The sequence below is a fragment of the Actinia tenebrosa genome, unplaced genomic scaffold (genome assembly GCF_029948245.1).
Source record: "Actinia tenebrosa isolate PJP-AT-01 unplaced genomic scaffold, QUT_ActTen_1.0 PGA_scaffold4__44_contigs__length_22323623, whole genome shotgun sequence".
NCBI lineage: Eukaryota > Metazoa > Cnidaria > Anthozoa > Actiniaria > Actiniidae > Actinia > Actinia tenebrosa.
In genome coordinates this window covers 21126449-21147642 of record NW_028292581.1, presented here as the reverse complement: position 1 = coordinate 21147642, position 21194 = coordinate 21126449, and the positions used below count along the sequence as shown (strand labels likewise).

General features: G+C 39.2%; 2 protein-coding genes across 2 annotated transcripts in view; both read left to right on the top strand.

Annotated features, from left to right (window-relative positions):
* LOC116301766 (uncharacterized) overlaps positions 1–21194 on the top strand; it is a 142179-nt gene that overhangs the window by 30747 nt on the left and 90238 nt on the right. The window contains exons 27-43 of the mRNA XM_089036878.1: positions 487–783; positions 1653–1907; positions 2472–2875; positions 3208–3358; positions 4165–4719; positions 5496–5821; positions 6460–6703; positions 7628–7809; positions 8193–8559; positions 8720–9093; positions 9646–9832; positions 10535–10780; positions 10874–11188; positions 11970–12321; positions 13532–13737; positions 14289–14628; positions 14847–15055. Of these exons, the coding sequence (XP_088893004.1) occupies positions 487–783; positions 1653–1907; positions 2472–2875; positions 3208–3358; positions 4165–4719; positions 5496–5821; positions 6460–6703; positions 7628–7809; positions 8193–8559; positions 8720–9093; positions 9646–9832; positions 10535–10780; positions 10874–11188; positions 11970–12321; positions 13532–13737; positions 14289–14628; positions 14847–15055 (5010 nt within the window). The remainder of the gene's footprint in view (positions 1–486; positions 784–1652; positions 1908–2471; positions 2876–3207; positions 3359–4164; positions 4720–5495; positions 5822–6459; positions 6704–7627; positions 7810–8192; positions 8560–8719; positions 9094–9645; positions 9833–10534; positions 10781–10873; positions 11189–11969; positions 12322–13531; positions 13738–14288; positions 14629–14846; positions 15056–21194) is intronic.
* Positions 16752–18822, top strand: LOC116305361 (neuropeptide SIFamide receptor-like). Its single transcript, XM_031715254.2, has one exon. It carries the CDS (start codon positions 17486–17488, stop codon positions 18551–18553), a length of 1068 nt encoding a protein of 355 aa, XP_031571114.1. The 5' UTR covers positions 16752–17485; the 3' UTR covers positions 18554–18822.

Below are 21194 nucleotides of genomic sequence, written 5' to 3'. Positions count from 1 at the left end.
TTAGAACAGGAGAAAACGTAGATATATAGTAGCAGTGCCGTGACCGTGTCTTTGACGGTGCTGTGCCTGATAGAGCAGTTTTCGTGTGACTGTGAAATGTTTCAGGAGACCGGTAGGCGGACTTTGCCGCGAGCTTGGTGTTTTCTAAACTTTTGATATAAAACGCTCTGTACTGTGATGTAAACACTCTGGGAGCTGTAGAGCACTCGAAAAGTAAGAGAAATATTCGGCTTACGCCTCGGGTTCCTAAGCTTGTTTTTCTTGCTCTATACAGCTCCCAGCGTGTTTATATTACAGTACAGAGACATGCGTGCTCGTTAGAAGATTCTAGAATAATGTACAAGTAATAGAAAATTCTAGAAAGTTTAGACATAGAAGTTTTAGAAAATTGTTAAAAATAGGTATAATGAAAGTTACTAAGAATAGTTATTTTTCGTGGGTCGATATTTTACGCCTTACTAACTATGTTCATCTTGCACCATACAGATATACCCCAAGACATTGACTTGGCTTTTGCTATCAGCGCTTCGTCACGTGACGCAGACAGTATATACTCATTGATAAAGGACACCATTCAATCCATAATAGACTCATGTGGACGGGAGAGAATACGTTACAGCCTCATTATCTTCGGTTCTCAACCATCCACACGGATAAGCTTCGCGGAAAACATGCCTGAACCAGACAAACTTAAGAATTTTGTCAGGAACCTTCCGAGAAGATCTGGAGCTCCAGCTATTAATAGAGCGATGCAGGAAGCATTGCGGTTATTTGAAGGACAAGGTGGGTCAGCGGTAATTCACATCTGTGTATGCTCGCTAAGTTGTCAATAATTTTCCAAGATTATTCACTGTAATACTGTGAATTTGGAACTATCAAAAATTTAATTTTGATTCGAGAGAAGATTTTGTCTGAGATCGAAGAATTACCAATAGGCTTTTTGCAACAACAGGTCACATGACCCTACCCCCCGTAATATTGACGTGCTCTTTCGATTTCTGGTGTTCATTTTGACACAACGTCTATTTTTTTAGGGGGTTGGGTCACGTGACCTGTTGTTGCAAAAGACCTATTATCACAGTTGAGCCTGCAGCCAAAGTTTGTTTTTGAAGTCATGTAATCAAAATCAAGGCTATTAAGTTAAGATGACCACGTTACTGACATACCATCTGCTATGGACCTTTTTCGTGCGGAAGCTATGCTGACTGGAAGAATTGATTTTTCTCCCTGTTGGCTTGCATTCAAACGCTTCAGGGTGAGCTTACGCGGGCATACACACTGCTGCCGCATAACGAAGGGTCCATTACCGATGTTTCTGTCAGCAGCTAGTGCTCATTTAGTCCAGAACTGGACCCACTTTTCACAATTGTGTTTATTGTTTTGCGCGCGCAATGATCCTCTGAGCTCTGATTCTAAAAAAAATGACTGTTTTATCTCGTCCGTTGACTCTCGATCCAGATCTTCTCATATTTTTACCGCGCGCGCGCAGATAAAAGTGGGTCCAGTTCTGGACTAGTGCTCATTACCATCGTAGCTACAATTTTTCAATTGCTCGTTTTCATTTTGGACCAGTAAATAGCTTTTTCATAAAGAACAGTCCACTCCGCGAAAGGTTTTGACCACGACTTCTAAATGAAATCTTCTTGATGCAGGTGTGCGTCCAAACGCTCGCAAAGCCCTCGTAGTAATCGTAGACAGACGTTCAGGTGCCAGCGAGGCTGATATCAAGGCTGCAGCATTACCACTGGAAAGAAACAACATTAGAGTCGTTCCAGTTGCGATCGGACCTGAAGCTAACCCAGGCGAATTGCTAGTGACCACTCCAGAGAAAGACAACTTGATACAGGCTGCCAAGACAGACAGACCAGATGACCTGGGAAAAAAGATTATGGTCGTGGTATTGAAAGGTAACTGAATGAATAGGACATGACAGAGAATATTACCTCTAGCAAACAGCATAAAAAATAATAAACAACTGGGCCTTTCTATTAAGCAGAATTTCTGAATTCTCTTTATCTCGTATATTAATTATGCTTTTGTTGGAAATTAAATGCATAAAAGATGACAATGCTGGACTAAATAAAAATAAATGGATAGTTGAATAAATAGTTGCAGTAATTGATGAACTAACAAACGGACGGACGGATGGATGAATATTTAATGAATGGCTGACTGACTGAAATAATTAAGGAATTTGAATATGGATGAATAGATTGATGGATTCATAGATGGACGGATAAATAAACAAGATATTTGCAGTTGTGTTTCTTATAGATGTTTCTTCAGATTACAAGTACAAATGGAATAGACCTCTTAAGCTAGGGAGTAATGTTGCAGCCATGTAGCACAGACAATTTCATTTCTGTATCAAATTGGACTGATCCTCGCAGTATATGAAAGCAACTTATGCAGCTGCAAATTGAAAGACTCAGAAAAAATTCATTCAAATTTCATTTCTGATCATCTCATAGATAAACCACAAATCCCCAAGATCGACCTTGCCTTAGCAGTCACTGCAACTGCCACTGATGCTGATCGAACCTTCCAACTCACAAAAGATGCTATCAAATCGATTATTGATCGCTACGGGATCGGTGCTCTTCGATACAGCTTCATCATCTACTCCGACGAAGCATCGATGAAAACGAATTTCCAAGACAACTATACAGCGGATCAACTAAAGAAGTTTATTAGTGCGGCAGCACGGATGCAAGGTGGCTCTTCATTGGACAAGGCGCTTCAGGAGGGACGTAAAGTCCTCCAGGGGCCTGGGGCTCGTTCAGACGCCCATAAAGTACTGGTTGTTGTGACAGATAAGAACTCTAATGTCCCGGATTCTGATTTGAGGAATGCTGCTAAACGCCTTGAAAATGAGGTATGCTAAATAGGGTTTCAGGGAAGGCCCGTTTGAAATCAAAATGTATGTATTGATAAAGCTGTGTAGTGTGCATTCTCTTTATCACCGTTGGTATTTCTGAATATCTTAATGCTGAAATAAGTTTGACCCTGATTCATGAGTCCTTAAAAAAGATGTATCCAAAAATATTCTACAACAAAGAATTTTAAGACACAAGTTGTACAAGCGTGATTTACACGCACGATAGCTCGTACAACGTGGAACAGTTTTTCTTGCGAGTCAAGTTGCTCTAGAAAACGACGCTTGTGCAAACGCCTTCAGACTCAAGAAATTGTTTTTTCTTTACATAGGGTATAGTTGTGGTACCGGTAGGCATTGGGAATGAAGTCAATGTGAATGAGCTGGAGAAAGCTACGAAAGATAACCGCAATGTCCTGACAGCTGATAGAACTGATGACCCAAACGACTTGGGCGGAAGGATTATTGATCGAGTACTTCAAGGTAAGTTCATCGTTCCTGTAGTCTCGCAACAATTGAGCGGTTTTCGTATGAGTTGGAAACGATACGGCAATTTTGTAGCCGCAATGTATTCGTACTGTAAAGCACGAACACGGTGTGACACTGCAAGAGATACGCCAGACCAATCACATTGTTTGCTTGAGAATATACTCTTCATCCAATCAATCACCCCAAACATGGCATGAACGGCACAGCTAGACACATAGCGTAAGAAAAAAATCAGGCAAGAAAAAATCATAAAAAATATCGCAGTCACGGCAAGGCACGGTTACGGCACTGAACTTTTCACAGTCACGCGAAAACTGCCGTAACTGTAACTAAGCATTTTGATTGGATGACATACTGGAAGGCAAATGGAAACCATTTGTACCGTATACTTTATGTAAGCCAGTACCTTGTGTTTTCCACTCATACCAGACCTGCTCTATTAGCCATTGATGTTGCAGTACATTTTGGGGCTGTTTTAGGGGGCATAATTCCAAACAACACCATATAAGGCTTGATGAACCAAATATAATTGTACCTGAGCTAGACCACAATGCATCATGTTTGCTATCTCAAAAAAAGGTCAGACCTGCTCGATTAGCCATTGACGTTGCAGTACAGTTTGTGGCTGTTTTAGGGGGCATCATTCCAAACAACACCGTATAAGGCATGATGAACGAAAGATGTTTGTACCGAAACTAGACCACAATGCACCATTATCTCAGAAAAAGGTCTAGCTCTACAAAGGTCTATTAGACTTACAACGTACGGTTCAAAATTTAACATTTCAATTCTTGTCATAGCGATCAAGAGAGTACCAAAGATAGACCTTACCTTCGCGATAAGCGCCACATCAGCCCTGTCCTACCGTACCTTCTCCCTCATGAAAAACACTATCAACTCTATCATCGACACTTATGGCACAGATGCTCTTCACTACAGCATCATCGTATACGGCTCAGACGCCACGATACATAGGAACTTTGCTGACAAAATTCCGGATGCCGAATCTCTAAAACAACTGGTAAGAGCCTTGCCTGTGAAGAGAGGAGGCTCCTCTCTCGATAAAGCGTTGGAAAAGGCCAAACAGGTATACGAAGGTTTTGGTGTCCGACCCGATGCCGAGAAAATTTTAGTGGTGATCACGGATAAAGATTCAGGGCTAACGCCTAGCGAGGTTAAAGTCGCTGCAAAGCGTTTACAAAAGAATGGGATTCATGTTATACCAGTGGGTATTGGTAGTGAAGTGAACCCTGACAAACTTGGTGATGTGTCGTCTTACTATAAAGTGATTGCTGCCCCGGAAGATGAAGATCCTGATATGTTGGCACAAGAAATCATGAAACGTGCTTTGAAAGGTAATGCAGGTCAATAATAATACAGACAAAGAGATGAGGCGGTAAGCCGTGTGGGATGGGCTCGGAAATCATATAAGAACATGCGTAATAGGTAAATTAAAATGTATCTCAACAAAAATGAGCCAGCTCAACTAGAAACCGTGAACAGCTGTCTTGGCTTACCGCCTTATCTCTCAATACACACAGTAATATAGGTTTAATAGAAATACCTCCCAGCGTTTTCCCTTCCCCAGGTTCTCTCTGAGACCTTCATCCATCTATCTATTTATCCGTCCGTACATTTATTGCATCGCTTCTATTCGTCCATCCTTTCATTTATCTTTTATACCATAATTGCTGTACATTATTTATAATATCGGATCGTGGTCATATTGAATATTGACTTGTCGGCATTTCATAAATTAATACGAATGATGATGGCCATGAAGATACTGCAGCTGATGATGATAGTATTGAATGCAATGATGATGTGTAGAGGCCTGGAATGATTACGAAAGTTAAGAGAATTAAAGAAGGTCGTCTCAGCCATATATTTTACAGGGGCGGATCCAGGAATTTGTTCAGGGAGGGGTGCAGCGCACATAGTTAACCCAGGGAGGGGTGCACCCCTTAGAATCAAAGGGAAAAAACATTATTTTGTATTGGTCAAATCTTTGAAGTAGGGACACAAAGTCGAACCAGGGAGGGTTGCGCACCCCCTGCACCCTCCTGCATCCGCCACTGTTTTAGGTCAGTATATCAATAATTGTCAATGAAATAATTTGATGTTCTTATAGGCTCGAAAGTCCCAGAAATGGACCTGATGTTCGCCATCTCATCAACTGCAGCCAAAGCAGACGACACATTCTCTCGTATGAAAGACATCCTCAAATACATCTACAATGAGTATGGTTACGCCAAGACTAGATTCAGTATCATAGTGTTCGCAGATACTGTCACTACTGTACTGGACTTTAGGCAGAATGCTGCCTACCAAGATAACAAGATGATCAAGATGATCAGCACTATTCCCAGGTCACGAGGAAAGAGTAATTTGAATGCCGCTCTCGCTGCAGCTGCTAGAGGATTCGATAACTCGCCGAGTCAGCCCGGAACAAGAAAGGTTAGAATCAACTCGATTCATTCAGCTTTTAATTTTACACTTGGTATAATAGAAACGAATTACATATAATATTATTTACGCTTTGAAGTTACTTGTAAACATGCCCGAAATTCTTAGAAAAGCATGGTACGTAGGCTTTGCACCATTACCAATGTCGTACCCCGAGCCTGCGTTTCTTCTGGTCTGCGGCGAAGAGGGCTCTAGCATAATACATTTCTTGAGACCAGGATTTCTTGGACTTCCGCTATAACAGCGCACGCGTTCAAAGACTTGCCTAAAATTAAAAAAATAATTCCCGATTTTTAATTCTTACTATGATTTTTTCTTTGATTTTCACTTTGATTTATTTTTTAATTTGATTATTTTGATCGGTTATATCTCACTTTCCGAAAATTGCGCATGCACCAAAATATGGATTATGCCAGAGCCCTCGTTCTTCGCCGCAGGCCAGAAGAAACGCAGGCTCTGGGTACGAGATTGCACCATTACATGATGGCATCGATGATAGGAGGCAGGAACAAATTTGATTTACATGAGAAAGAATTCAGTTTCACAGAGGAAAAAGACCGACTATCCAATTAAGGGCAAATCTTAATTTCGAATATACTGACTTTCATCGTTTTGAATTTAATCCCTAGGTTCTTGTGATCATAACTGACAAGGCATCAGGTCACAGTAACGCTGCCATCAAACGAGAAGCCAAACCGCTAGAAGATAAGAAAGTACTAGTCATCCCTGTTGCTGTAGGCAACGAAGCCAGTGTCCCTGAACTAGAACAGACGACACCAAACAATAAGAATATCATCCAGACAACAAGAGATCTAGAGCCAGGGAAAACAGGACGGGATATCATGGACGTGATTGAAAAAGGACTTAAAAAGGGTAAGAACACTGTAGATACGTTTTTAGAGCAGTTTTCGTATGACTGTGGGAAGCTCACGGCACGAACACGGTCGTGACACGGCAAGGCATACGTCAGACCAATCATATTGCACGATAATTCACTTTTCATCCAATCAATTGTCCGAAACTCGGCTCGGAACACGGCGCGGACACGGTTTCGCCAATGTCACGGCACTGTCCGACCAATCACATTGCGCGAGAAAAAAAATCCCCAAATCAAAAGTCTAGGAAACATCACGGTCGCGGCAAGGCACGCATACGGCACCGACTTTTTCACATTCATGCGAAAACTGCTCTATCTAGCTTATTTTTTGCGATTATTATTGCTATTTTTTCCGTCACTGCCAGAATGTCTTGTACACCTTTTCTAAGTTCTTATCTTACTATTTAATGCGCAACCATGCGTAGCAATAAGCATAAAATAAGCAGAACACATAAACAGACAGTTAACGTCGTGATATAACTTTACTTTTCGTTTTCACCACCCTTCTTCCCTTTCAGTTTGGCAGGACCCTATTGTAAAACACATTATGTGAAGTAGGCTTCCTGAATAAAGATTGATTATTATTATAAATCAGTTAGCCCTGTGCTGTCTCTGCTGTGGACTCGCATTTTTTTTCTTCAATAACTCACTACTTACTTTTTTTAGCATTGTTGCACATTAAATAAAGTGAAACTTGAGTTAAAAAGAAAAAAAATTGCCAAGCATTTTGATTGTGCCATTAAAGTGACGCCATAAACTTCGCGAGTCACGGGTACATCAAAACACATTCGTATAAGCTGGTCCAAATTAAGGTCTTGTGATTGAGTGAAACTATTTCTTTTACGTATTTTTGATTGTTCCCAAAGCAAAAGCTTTTTTGACATTACAGCTGATAAAAGTTTTATTTATTTTGTTTGAAGGGGTGCCGGAAATAGACATGGCCTTTGCAATCTCAGCGACCTCCAGTCTTGCAGACCAAACCTTTAGACTCATGAAAGATACTATCAATACCATTGTTAAAGACTACGGCACGGATAAGATTCATTACAGTCTGATAATCTATGGAGCGACCCCAACCACCAAGGTGTCTTTTGATTCCCAGGTGAGAACTGAGTTTAAATATTTAGGGTTTACATCCAATCCACTTTTAAATATCTTGTGTCATTCTCTTGAGTTTTAATTCCTAATAATATACATTTTGAATTGGATTAATGCTTTTCCATTTCAAACCGCGTGTAATTCCCTTGAGTGTCGTTTCCTTGTTTAACGGTTTCACACGAGAAGATACATGAATATGGATACAACCCAAACAAATAATCGTATTCTCAATTCCAGTGCGTTTGGTCTAGAGACAAGGATTCCGAGAACCATGACTCTGACCCCGTGAAATGGGGCTTGAAGTAACAAAGAAGGAGCCATGGGGAAAAATCCGTATTGCCTTTTTCAAATTTACTAGTCACTTAACATTGTTATACATTCAATCAGATATCAGATCCACAGTCACTGAAGGTATTTATCGATCGTTTACCACGTGACTCAAGTGGCGCGCTCATCAACAAAGCCCTAGAGGAAGCCATTAAAGTGTTCCAAAGCCCGGGCGTCCGCCCAAATGCTAAGAAGGTTCTCGTAGTAATAACTGATCGCCGCTCAGGGGTCAGTAAAGGTGACATACAGAATGTAGCACGACCCTTATCCAATGCCGGCATAGAAGTCATCCCCGTTGCTATTGGTAACGAAGTAACAAAAGATGAGATTGGAGCTGCAACAGACGACGAGGATAACGTGATTGGGGTCCCTACCACAGAGACGCCGGAAGGCCTTGCCAAGAAAATCATGGAAAAAGGCTTGAAACGTAAGATTGATAATAACAGAGTGTTTAAACATCTCGGTTACATTCTATGCATTCATTGCATGTGTGTGTGAGTGTCAAACAAAGTCGACTACTGCTTTTTGTTAAAGCACAGAGACTTTTCTCTACTCTTACAACAAGTTTGTTTGACATCTTACTTTAGCTGTCAAGCCAAAAGTACCGGAACTGGACCTCGCGTTTGCACTCACAGCCACTTCCGGTGACGGCGAGGAAATTTACAACCTCATGAAATCAACCATCAAGTCTATCATCACAAACTACGGCGAGGATAAGATACAATATGGCCTCATTCACTACGGGAGCTTTGCTGCTACGACGATCAGTTTTGGTGACTCTTTCCCATCTACCGACAAATTGAAATTGTACATCGATGCTTTGCCCCGGTATACTGGAGGTGTAGCGGTCAATCTTGCACTACAGCATGCTGATCGACTTTTTAAAAGCTCCAAGGCAAGACCTGCAGCCAAGAAGGTTCTTGTTGTGATGACAGATAATACATCTGGAAGAACCACTCAGGTAAGAGGATGGGCGGAGAGAAGAAGGAGGGATGGAGGGGGAAGGTTGTATGGGGCGCTTTTAAAACCCCTTGTAATGACAGATAATATATCTGAAAGAACCACTCAGGTAAGAGGATGGGCGGAGAGAAGAAGGAGGGATGGAGGGGGAAGGTTGTATGGGGCGCTTTTAAAACCCCTTGTGATGACAGATAATATATCTGAAAGAACCACTCAGGTAAGAGGATGGGCGGAGAGAAGAAGGAGGGATGGAGGGTGAAGGTTGTAGGGAGTGCTTTTAAAACCCTTTGTTATGCAAAAAAAAAAAAAAAAAGAAAGAAAGAAAAAGAAAGAAAAAAAATAATAGAAGATCCAATCAGGTAAGAGGATATTTAGGGAGAAGAAGGAGGGGTGGAGGGGAAAGGTTGTAGGGGGCACGTTTAAAACCCCTTTCGCTAGGCTAAAACGTGTACGTGGAATCGTAATCCCCATTACACTCTTTCCTGTTTCTTCTCCCAATTTTTTGTATCATAAATGCAATTAAGTTGTTCTTGTTCCTTGTTTTAATTATAAGGAAATACAAACTGCCACGAAGCCTCTACAGGATGCTGGGATAAATATCATTGCTGTTGCTATTGGTAACCAAGTGGGTCAGCCAGAACTAAAAGCGCTAACTGAGGACGAAGAGAAGATTCTGCCATCAACAAAAGACGATAATCCAGACGAACTTGGTAACAGGATAATGAAGAAAATACTTGAAGGTAAAATACCATTCGATTTAAATAAATAAGGTTACATTATAATGTTATTGATGACGATATACAACAATTAAAAAATCCTTTATTTTTACAACCAACACTCTCCTCTCCGCAAGGGGCTCTTTCGTGAGGTTCGCTGCACGGTCATGAAGGCATGAACTACCCACAGCATCACACTCCACCATTGATTTAGTATGATATGATTGAAATAAACAGAAAAAAAGAAAACTGAAGAATTAGATGCTTTTTTATAGTTTTCCGTTGTGTTGACGGAAGAAACTCAATTAGCCCCCCCTAAACTCAATTACTTCCTCCCCCTAACATTTTGGCTGGATCCGCCCTTGATTGCCTCGTTATTTTTATCGTATTCATTAGACATCACGAGGAGTTTCTGTTACATGGGTTAAGGAAGATCATTTTTATAGAGTGCAATCTTTTGTTTTCTGTCGGCTTATGTTTTGTGCAAGGGTATAAGGAGCTTTTGGTATTTCGGGGCTCTTGCTTGTATCTATAATTTTCCTCCGAAGGAGCCACCCTGAAAGTTTGTAAACAAAATTATCATTCATTCATTTTAGTTACCCAGCACGACAGGCATTCCTTGAACTTTCCTTGTCACACATATATCCACGTGTCATTTTCTAGAGTATCACCTCTCTGATACCCATGGTAGTGTCGAAGGCATTTATTTTGAATTCCTATCAACAGGTGCAACTAAAATACCCAAGGTAGACCTTGCGTTCGCCATCTCTGGCACTTCCCAAAATGCTGATGGTACTTACAGACTAATGAGAGATGCGATCAAGTCCATTGCTCAGGAATACGGCACCAACAAGATTCACTATGGACTTATAGTCTTCAGTGATTCGGCATCAATCAAAATACGGTTTTCTGATGTTTATCCCTCAATCGCAAGACTTAAGGCATTCCTTGATGGAATCCCGCGGAGCACTGGTAAGTAATTTATTCAAGTGACATCGAGAAAGCTCCAAAAGTATTATAGGTGAAATATTTATTAAACTATTTGATATCCTAATACTTATCCAGGTCGTACTGCAGCACTAGACGTTGCTCTACAAAGAGCAAGGCAGCTCTTCTCAGGTCCTGGGGCTCGTCCAGATGCCAAGAACGTCTTGGTAGTCATAACTGATAAGGATTCTGGGCTGAGCGAAAACACGATCAAATCTTCAGCCAAACCTCTACATCAGAGCGATGTGCGAATCATCGCTTTTTCGATTGGCAGCGAGGGGAACTCTAAGGAACTACAGAACCTTACACCGTATGAAGATGATGTGAAGAAAGTCACGGTAAATGAAGATCCGAAGAATCTGGCAGAAGAAATTATGAAAATGGTTCTTAGAGGTGAGAACTGAAGTTATTAAAAAGGGTTCATCTAATGTTATTTCGTAAATAAAAATAAAATAAAATAAAATAAAATAAAATAAAATAAAATAAAATAAAATAAAATAAAATAAAATAAAATGAAATGAAATGAAATGAAATGAAATGAAATGAAATGAAATGAAATGAAATGAAATGAAATGAAATGAAATAAAATAAAATAAAATAAAATAAGAAATAAAAAAATAAAATAAAATAAAATTAAATTAAAAAAATAAATAAATAAATAAAATAAATTAAATAATAAAAAAATAAATAAAATGAAGGTTGTGAATTGCATTGTGAAAATAATTATTATATAGATTAGATGTTATCGATAATTAAATGGAAGAAAAATTGTCATGAAATTTTCGATTTTTTTTGGATTTTTCGTGAAATTCTTAGTTCTATTATTAGCATATTTCTAGAATGAAAAATATTATTCATCGTGGAATTGACAAGAAAGGACCGCGACGTTTTAACTGCAAGCTGCTAGTCTTTTTAGGCGATGGTATAGACTGTATAGTGCGTCTGATTTATACCGCTCGTCGGGTCTTCTATGAAGTGATTTGGTGTTAAATAGACGGTAATAACATACGCACAATCCTGTTTACACCATGTCACCTGATGAAGAATAGCAGTTTTGAGTCGAGACGCCGCGCGTCCTTACTGCAAATGACCCTTAATCGCCAGATAAACAAATTTGTGCCACTTATTATTAGCATTCTTTATAATAATTTTAATCCCGTATCTTGTTGTTTAGATCGTCCTCCCGTGAGAGACGAGCTTGACCTTGCCTTTGCCATCAGCGCAACTGCAGCAAATGCAGACGACACGTTCCAAAGAATAAAACAAACTCTCAAGATGTTAGTCGATAACTACGGTACCGAGCGAGTGCTCTACAGCGTCACAGTCTTCGATGAGAGTCCTCTACGACTTATTCGGTTCAATGATAAGTTCCCTACTGCTAGATTAAAGCGATACATTGATCTGCTCCAAAGAAGAACAGGAACACCAAACCTGGAAAGAGCCCTCCAAGACGCTGAGTATGTGTTCAATTCACCTGGTGCTCGTCCTCACGCCAAGAAGGTCTTAGTGGTGGTCGTGGATAAAAGGTGAGCATGTTTTATAGGACCAACACCACTGAGTTATCAGGGTTATAGAGTACCGAAGTGATGACGTCACAAAATATTATTTTCACTGTATCATAATTTCGATCCTCGATTTCGATAGGATAGTTCATTACATAATGAACCATGGCGAAAATACAGTGATTTGTATGGGGAAGTTATATGTTCAAACGGCCATATCTCTGTTGCTATTCAACTAATTCTCCTGAAATTTGGCGTGGTAGCGTCTTTCTTGATGTTCTATCGAAATTGAGGATCGAAAATTGTCAAAAGTAAAATTTTGTTTTTCGTGACGTCACACTTCGGTACTCTATTGTTCTTACGTTGGGTCATCGGGGCACGCATGGGTGCTTTTTATAGGACAGACCTCTTTAGCTTGTTTTTGTTTTTTGCTTATTTCAAACCACGTGTCAATTTTTTGAGAATATGATTCTTTATTTCATTTCCAAACAAAGAAATTATACTAAAGGGAATGACAGGTGCTCTGAAGTGAGCAAAACATTACGCCCGAGCTCAAGAGCTTCAAGCACGTGTCATTCCTTTGAGAATATAATTATTTGTTTCAATTGTATCCAAACAAAGAAATTATACTAAAGGGAATGACAAGTGCTCTGAAGTGAGCAAAACATTACGCCCGAGCTCAAGAGCTTCAAGCACGTGTCATTCCTTTGAGAATATAATTATTTGTTTCAATTGTATCCAAACAAAGAAATTATACTAAAGGGAATGACAAGTGCTCTGAAGTGAGCAAAACATTACGCCCGAGCTCAAGAGCTTCAAGCACGTGTCATTCCTTTGAGAATATGATTACTTGTTTCATTTGCGTCAAAACAAAGAAATTATACTAAAGGGAATGACAAGTGCTCTGAAGTGAGCAAAACATTACGCCCGAGCTGTAGCGGTCTTTTGAGATGAATGGTTATTATGTGAGAGGCTGAATAACGTTGTTAAAGATAGTGTTGTTTTGAGCTGCTAGAAGTTGTAATTTGTATCATTGTGTTTCGGAGGAGTGTGCCTGTTTGTTTGAATTCAGAAAAATATGGCTTGTGGTAGGGTTTATGGTTAAGAGAGTGGCCTGTGGTTGAAGGGAGGTTACCACTACAGTTATCATTTAATAATAATAGTTAATAATTAGTTAATAATAGATTATTAGAATAATTATTAATAAATTGTGTTATATATTAAAAATCCTTAGCTCCACAAGTAGTACATCAGAGATCCTTTCAAGAGCAAGGCCCCTTACACAAGCAGGAATAAGAGTAATACCCATAGCTGTGGGTAGAGAAGCCGATCAAAATGAACTAGCCAAGATAACTGATGATCCAAGTAACCTCATAGCTGTGCCAAGAACAGAACCACCAAGGTCACTTGCTGATAAGATCATTGAAAAGATTGATCAAGGTACAAAAAAAAAAAAAAAAAAAAAAAAAAAAAAAACCACAAAAAAACAGGTTAATTAGTAATACTGGTTGATCCTGGTGGGTGTGGTCGGGGATACGGAGCATCGAGCTTGGGCAGGAAAACATGCACGTTAGGTCATTCTATCTAGACAACCGGCTTACGGAACCAACTTATAGAGCAGTTTCCATAACACGGTCGTGACACGGCAAGGGATATGCCAGACCAATCAGATTGCGCGAGTATTTAATCTCCTTCCAATCAAATACCCGAAACACGGTCACGCTAAGGTCACGTCACTGCCAGACCAAAAAAAAATCAGCCAATCAAAATTCTAGAACACATCAAGTTCACACTCATTTGAAAAATTTTCTAGCACGTATATGGTACGACATGTAATTCATAACAGTGAAGTGGCGTCCTATTGTTTTCGTTAGCTTTATCCAAAAACAAGGTTTAGATAAGTTTACGGTAAATTTACGGTATTGCTACAATACGACTAGGAATTTGCCCTATCGTTTCTCGCTCATATCAAAATTCTGCTTTTTTTGCAGTTATTCCCGAGATCGACTTGGCATTTGCTCTCAGCTCGACCTCCGCTTCATCAGCCGAAACCTACCAATTAATGAAAGACACAATCAATACGATAATCAAAGAACATGGAATTGAACGAATTCATTACAGCATCATCGTCTTTGGCGCCACACCTAAAACATTTGTTCGGTTTTCCGAAACGTTTCCGAACGCTCAACGACTGAGGGATCACATCAGTTCTCTGCCGAGACGGGACGGCGGACCTTCCATTGATGAAGCCTTGAAACAAGCTCGCCAGTTATTTTTGAGTTCCTCTGTGAGGCCAAGTGCGAAGAAAATTCTGGTGGTTATAGCTGATAGGTAGGTTGAAGTCATTTTCTGTTACATTGATGGTGAATATTGACTTCACTTCACTTCACTTCACTTCACTTCACTTCACTTCACTTCACTTCACTTCACTTCACTTCACTTCACTTCACTTCACTTCACTTCACTTCACTTCACTTCACTTCACTTCACTTCACTTCACTTCACTTCACTTCACTTCACTTCACTTCACTTCACTTTTTTTTTCAAAGGGGATCTGGACTTGGCAAAGACGTGTTGATTAAAGCTAGTGAGCCACTGGATCAGGATGGGGTCAGAGTGATCCCTATCGCCATCGGTAACGAAGCCGATCCTAACGAGCTGCCAAATATCACTCCAAATGCAGGCGATCTCATCATAGTCCCTAAGACTGAGGATCCTTTGAAACTGGCGGAGAAAATCATCCAAAAGATACTTAAAGGTAAGCATTTTATTATTTTAATCCAAGGGAAACGGAGTTTTATATTTCAGCAAAATAGTGCGAGTCACACAGGGGTTTTCTTACTAATGCATACCACTAGAAACCTAAGTGTCTATATGGTGTGCAAATGGAAAAGAAAAAAAAGTCAAAGCTCCAAAGAGGATTTTCCACTAATTTAAAACCTTTATTTAAAGCTGCCACGTGCTTTTACTCTATTATCTCCCTTAGCGATGGTTCGATTGTATATTACAACTGTCGTGTGCTCCGATCGCGAACCTTTTCAACTCGGATTCGAAAATATCAGACAAGCGTGTTTTGTGATTGTACCAATCCTTGCTCAAAGTTATCCATGGTTATAATATTTCTAATAATATACATGCAAAATACATGATGGATGTCGTCTTTTTCTTTCGCCCACTGAGCATTAAAGGTATTCCTTACAAATAATAACTGACACATTTTATCATCTCACACTGACTTTGGCATCTCATGAGTAAAGTGTTCATCATGTGGTCACTGAAGCGAATTCTGAAAGGTCTATTATATCTGAAAGCGTGCGGTATGCGGTATTCCTTATAAATAATAATTGACATATTTTATAATCTCACACTGATTTTGGCATCTCATAAGTAAAGTCTTCATCATGTGGTCACTCAAGCGAATTCTGAAAGGTCTATTATATCTGCAAGCGTGCGGTATGCGTTTTATGTCGTGCGTCTCACTGGGTTTAACTCTGTTTGCTCTGTTGGATCACCGGTGATGTCTATATGTTTTCGTCTTAACATTTCCGTGATCACGCGAAATATTATTTCTTTAAAAATAACATGAGCTTTAATCTTTGGAATTCACGTCATCTTGTTTTTATACACCCAGTTTTCTAGTATCTTTCAAAGAGGAAATGGATACTTATTCGTTATTCGTATTTCTGTTTTATTTAATGATGTATAATTTACCTTTTTTTCACATGAAAAAAAAAAAAAAAAAAAAAAAAAAAACCCCTGTAAAAACACAATAGAAAAAAAAAAGAAAGAAAAAGAAATGAGTGAATGGGATGGCGAATCGTCCTTATTTGCATTCAACTACATAGCGTTAGCGTTAACTTTAAATTTTAGTAGAATATGAAATTTTGGTGACTGACTGCTTTAAAGAAATAAATAATTAGGAAACTTTCTTAGAAAAAAATTTTATACAAAATTTAATGCTGGTTCCAAAAATAGGGTATCCCGCTCTCGTTTTCGAGATATTGATTCGTATATTACCATCTTGACAAGCTTTTAAATGAAAAAAATGGCGGAAACGAAGCTTCCCACAAAAAAATTCAGAACTCAAAAATTAGGAAAGCTACGGAAGTAGCAACCACCGTGTAAAACCTTGGCATATTTAGCTGAACATACTCCTTGAAATTTCATTTTTGGGTCCTTGTATACTCCTTGAATAGTACTTGAATTTTAAGTGGTTATCTCAGCACGAACCCTGAAATTATCCAATCACGATTGAGTATCTAAACAATAGTTTGTGGACAATAAATTTTCACATTTTTCTCTTTAAAGTCATATATTTTACTTTATACGAGTGTGTGTATGATCAGAAGTGAACAAGAAACAGTTTAAAATCCAGAATTCACTAATTTATCTGTTACACAGCGTTTAAAACGTGATTTGTTAATTTGATTTAAAATTTTTTGAATTAAAACTCGTGCTGTGTAATCTCCCTAGATGAGCTTTAAGCCCTTGGAGAAAGGAGAAAATGCAGAGAATAAATATGTTAAAAAAAAAAAAAAGATTTGAAATTTGTTTGGGTGGACTTGGTTGATGTAGTCGTACTGTTTGTAATTCATCTAAAGTATATTTAGGAAAAAAACATTCCTCGCTATAGTCCAATTTCAGTTACAGCAAAAAGTTGGAGACCCTAATAAACTTCAACTCCTTGCTAATATCAAACATAAGTCATTATTAATTTACGTGATTTTATATCTTTATTAATTCAGTACATTTAGTTAATTCGGTTAATTCATTTAGTTTCCTTAAACAAAAGAAGAAAAAACCCGGCTTTATTTCGCTCAAGCCCAATTTAACAGCAAGGGGAATGAAAGCGTTAGAAAACTAGGATTGCCTTAAAACGTTTAAGTGATTTTTCAATAAAAGAGTTCTCTAGAAGCCGGCGTCGTTTTGAAGTTTAAAATGTTTGACTCTAGGGGTCCATTTTTGAGAGGATACTCTCCAAATTAGACCTCAGTGCACAGTAGGAATAAGGCTGTAAATAAACTTGTCGCCTTCTGTCTCGAAGCGATAAGTTCCGTCCAAGGACGCGTTGCTTTAGAGTCAAGTAGTGAGAAACTTGGCGAGATCCTCGTAATTTTTGTTCAAAGCTTTCTAAGACCAAGAAGACGAGTAGCACTTTGATTACCATTTTTAAGCCTTGCTTGTTTAAATGACGATGTCTACACGCAAAAACATGTCTGGTTTGTTTATGACTCAAAACGAAAACTCTTCCGTCAATTTCACTACCAGTGTGCTCTGCTTTGGTGAGGGATCTTTTCTAAAAGTACTTGCTTATGTTATCATACTACTGGTATCTCTGGCGGGAAACTCCATGACTATCGCAGTGGTCTTCAGAGGTCGGCTTCATAGGAGTAATGTCCACTTTTTTCTGCTCAACATGGCCATAGCGGACTTGGTTGTCACAGTGGTGTATATGCCAAGAATGGTGGTGATGATGTTGTATGGTAACTCGTGGCTTGTTACAGGAACATTTGGCCTGATTCTGTGCCGAACTGTACCATTCCTACATCACATGTCCATCCTCGTGTCTGTGTTTACTATTCTTGGAGCAACTTTGGATCGGTTTTTCGCGATGGTCTTCCCATTACGTAACATTGTAACGAGAAGTATCGGAAAAGCCATGCTTGTTGTTATTTGGCTCGCCTCGGCCATCCTTCGCAGTCCGTATGTCGTTACGCCGGTACTAAAAAACATAGGTTCTGACATAATTTGCTCCAGCAATCTACAGCAATTCTTTGGAAGGCATATCGAGTTATACTACTACTTTTTACTGGGTCTTTATTGCTTTTCCTTCTTCCTGATCATGCTTCTTTATTCCGTGTCTATATTGAAATTAAGACGAAAAAAGGTAGTTTTCAACAACACAGCGCAGGCAAGACGGGAACAAGCATCAAAAAAACTGCTGAACATGTTGATTGTAATCCTAGTCTGTTTCATATTGTGTTGGTTTATGTATTTTTTTGCTTTGAGTATCTTACCTCGGCCACTGTCTTGTGAAACGAGGTTTTTCCGCTTCTTCCTCGCACACAGCAACAGCGCGCTCAACCCATGTATTTTGGCTGTGTTTAATCGTCGTTATAGAATAGGCTACAAGAGTTTCTTAAAACAAATTATTCCCTGCTTCAAAAACACTGGTAGAATCGTATTTTCTGTACAGTCCAAGAAGAATACTTTATCAGTTTGGAGTAACTACCATATCCAGATGAAAGCAATTTAATATTATTTTATTTTTTATACTTATATATGCTTTTGAAGAGCTTAGATAACCTGTCCCTGTTTTTCAGGTTCAAATTGAGCAACAGGTTTGAAGTGTCTAGAGAACCTAGATAGAGGAAAAAAGAACTTTCGACTGTAGAAACAACAAAAATACCTTAAGTAAATAATGTATATATTTTATTGAAATCTAAGAACAAAAAATCTAATCGGATTAAGAAAGAAAAAAAAAAAAAGAAGAAAAAAAAAAAAAAAAAAAAAAAAAAGAAAAAGAAAAAAGGATTAACTACTCTAGGCAGATAGATCTAATTGGTATTTAGTTGCAATCAATAGGTTGATTTTAGTGGAGGGAGGAAAAAACAGAGAAACCCGTGGAAAATATAAACCTTCGAAGCACAGAGGGAACCAACAAAAAAATCTACTCTCATACGACGCCGGAGTCAGGGAATCAAACCCCTTATTACTCTGCATGGCGAGAGGCGAGCACTCTAAATGTTCAGCTTCTAACAGAAATTTTAGAAGTAGCAAAACTAAGAACAAAAAATCCTATCGGATTAAAAAAAAAAAAAAAGATTAACTACTCAAGGTACGACGGACAGCCTAACAAATTTGCAACCCACTCGATAAGGCTACCGATAGATCGATAGATCAATAGGTTGATTTTAGTGGAGGGAGGAAAAAACAGAGGAAACCATGGAAAATAAAAACTCTCGAAGCACAGAGAGAACCAGCAAACAACTCTACTCACATACGATGCCGGAGTCCGGGAAGCAAACCAGTATCACCCTACATGGTGAGAGGCGAGCGCTCTAAATGTTCAGCTTCTAACAGAAATTTTAAAAGTAGCTTATCTTGACACGAGTAAAAAAAACGTCTACGCATTCCGAAGTCCGTATGCAAATGAGTAGACAACTCCTTTGTGCTGTTGTAAAAATGGACAAATTTGACTTTTTGGGGAGTCAGGATGGTGTGGTGATAAGTCACCCCATGTGAGCTGAGTTGGCTGGTTCTCTTTCTGACTTCGAAGAATTTTCCGCTCCGGTTTTTGCTTCCTCCTCTCAAATCAACCCTAACTAATTCAAAATGGTTATAGCTATGCTACGGGATCATACGTCGACTATTTCAGATGAACCCCTGTGCGCGCTACCTTAAAATAATAAATTCGTTGATAGCAAAGCAATGTACTTTAATACGGTTGGTTAACCTTATTGGTTATTGTAATTCCCCTCCCAATTTAAAAAAAAGTGATATTTATTCTTTTTCCATGTAATTATGCAAATCAGTTTTAAAATGAAAGTGTTAATGTTGTTGTTGTTGTTGTTGTTGTTGTTGTTGTTGTTGTTGTTGTTGTTGTTGAAAAAAGGCCACTTTCAAGATATTGTTCTAGCATTACATTGACGAACAAAGCATCAGCTTATATAAGCCGCTCCGAGGTTAAGAAAAAAAGATGGCCGTAAGCCAAATGGCCAAAGCCGTAAGAGTACTATGGAGAGAACGAAATCCTGACTGACAATTGGCTAAACGTTTATTATCATTTAAGAAAGTATAAAGTTGATCATAAACAATTTTTCCAAAAATCTTTGCGACTATGGGCATTACCGAAATTGGGCGGTAGTTATTAAAGTCAGATTACACTCGCCTGCTTCCATTCTCGAGAAAAAAAACCCAGTATTAATGGAGCGATTAGAAATGGCGATGAGCGAAGGCCCAACAATGTCTTAAAATAGCCTGAAGAATTTTGCCACTAATTTGCATACCAAGTACGGACATGCGCAGTCGACGTGTTCACTTTCGTCTCTGCAGCCCAAATAGAAAAATAGCAAAAGCCCACGAAGGCAACTTGAATTCCAAAAATATTCCAGATATTTCCTATCACTAACTCTTGGATTAGGCCTCGTCCAACACGTATCCGGATAATTTTGAACCCGCAACTTTTTTGTTGCGGATTTAAAAAAATTCGCGTCCATAAGTAGCGTATTCGAATCGTTTTAGACCGTTCGCACGTATCCAATACGTATCCGGATATCAAAATCTTAGGCCAACAGAGCATGCGCACTTGAGCATGACCATGAGCCCGCTCTAAATATCTCGCGCGGAAAAGACACTGTTACGTCAGCGTTTTCAAAAATATGTGGACGCCGGATTCACGCCTTATTCAAAAGTTTCCACTCTGGAGACCGTATTCAAGAAGTTGCGGATTCCTCTACCGTATTCACCGGATACGTGTGGACGGAAGGCAAATCTGCAACAAAAAAGTTACGGTTTCAAAAATATTTGTATACGTGTGAACGGTGCCTTAGTTTGAAGTCATATGTACTTATTGACTGACTGGGAGGGCCGTACGCGAACATATTTGGCTCGAGGTGATGCCGTACGGATCAAGCGCAGCGAGGTCCATACAAATGACCGAGACCCAAATATTTTCCCGTACGGCCCAACCTAACTCAGTCAATAAGCATTTTATCATATGACCCTCACGAAAAGAAAAATAATAAAAGAATAGAAAGAAAATACGGTCGCAGGTTTCGAGCAGGGCCGTACGGATTCGCACGCCCCCTCTCGCTCAAAGCCGTACGGCCCTGCTCACGTCATTTTCCCGAAGGTTTTTTTAAGAGCGCGCGCCTGGGCAGATACGAGTCATATGA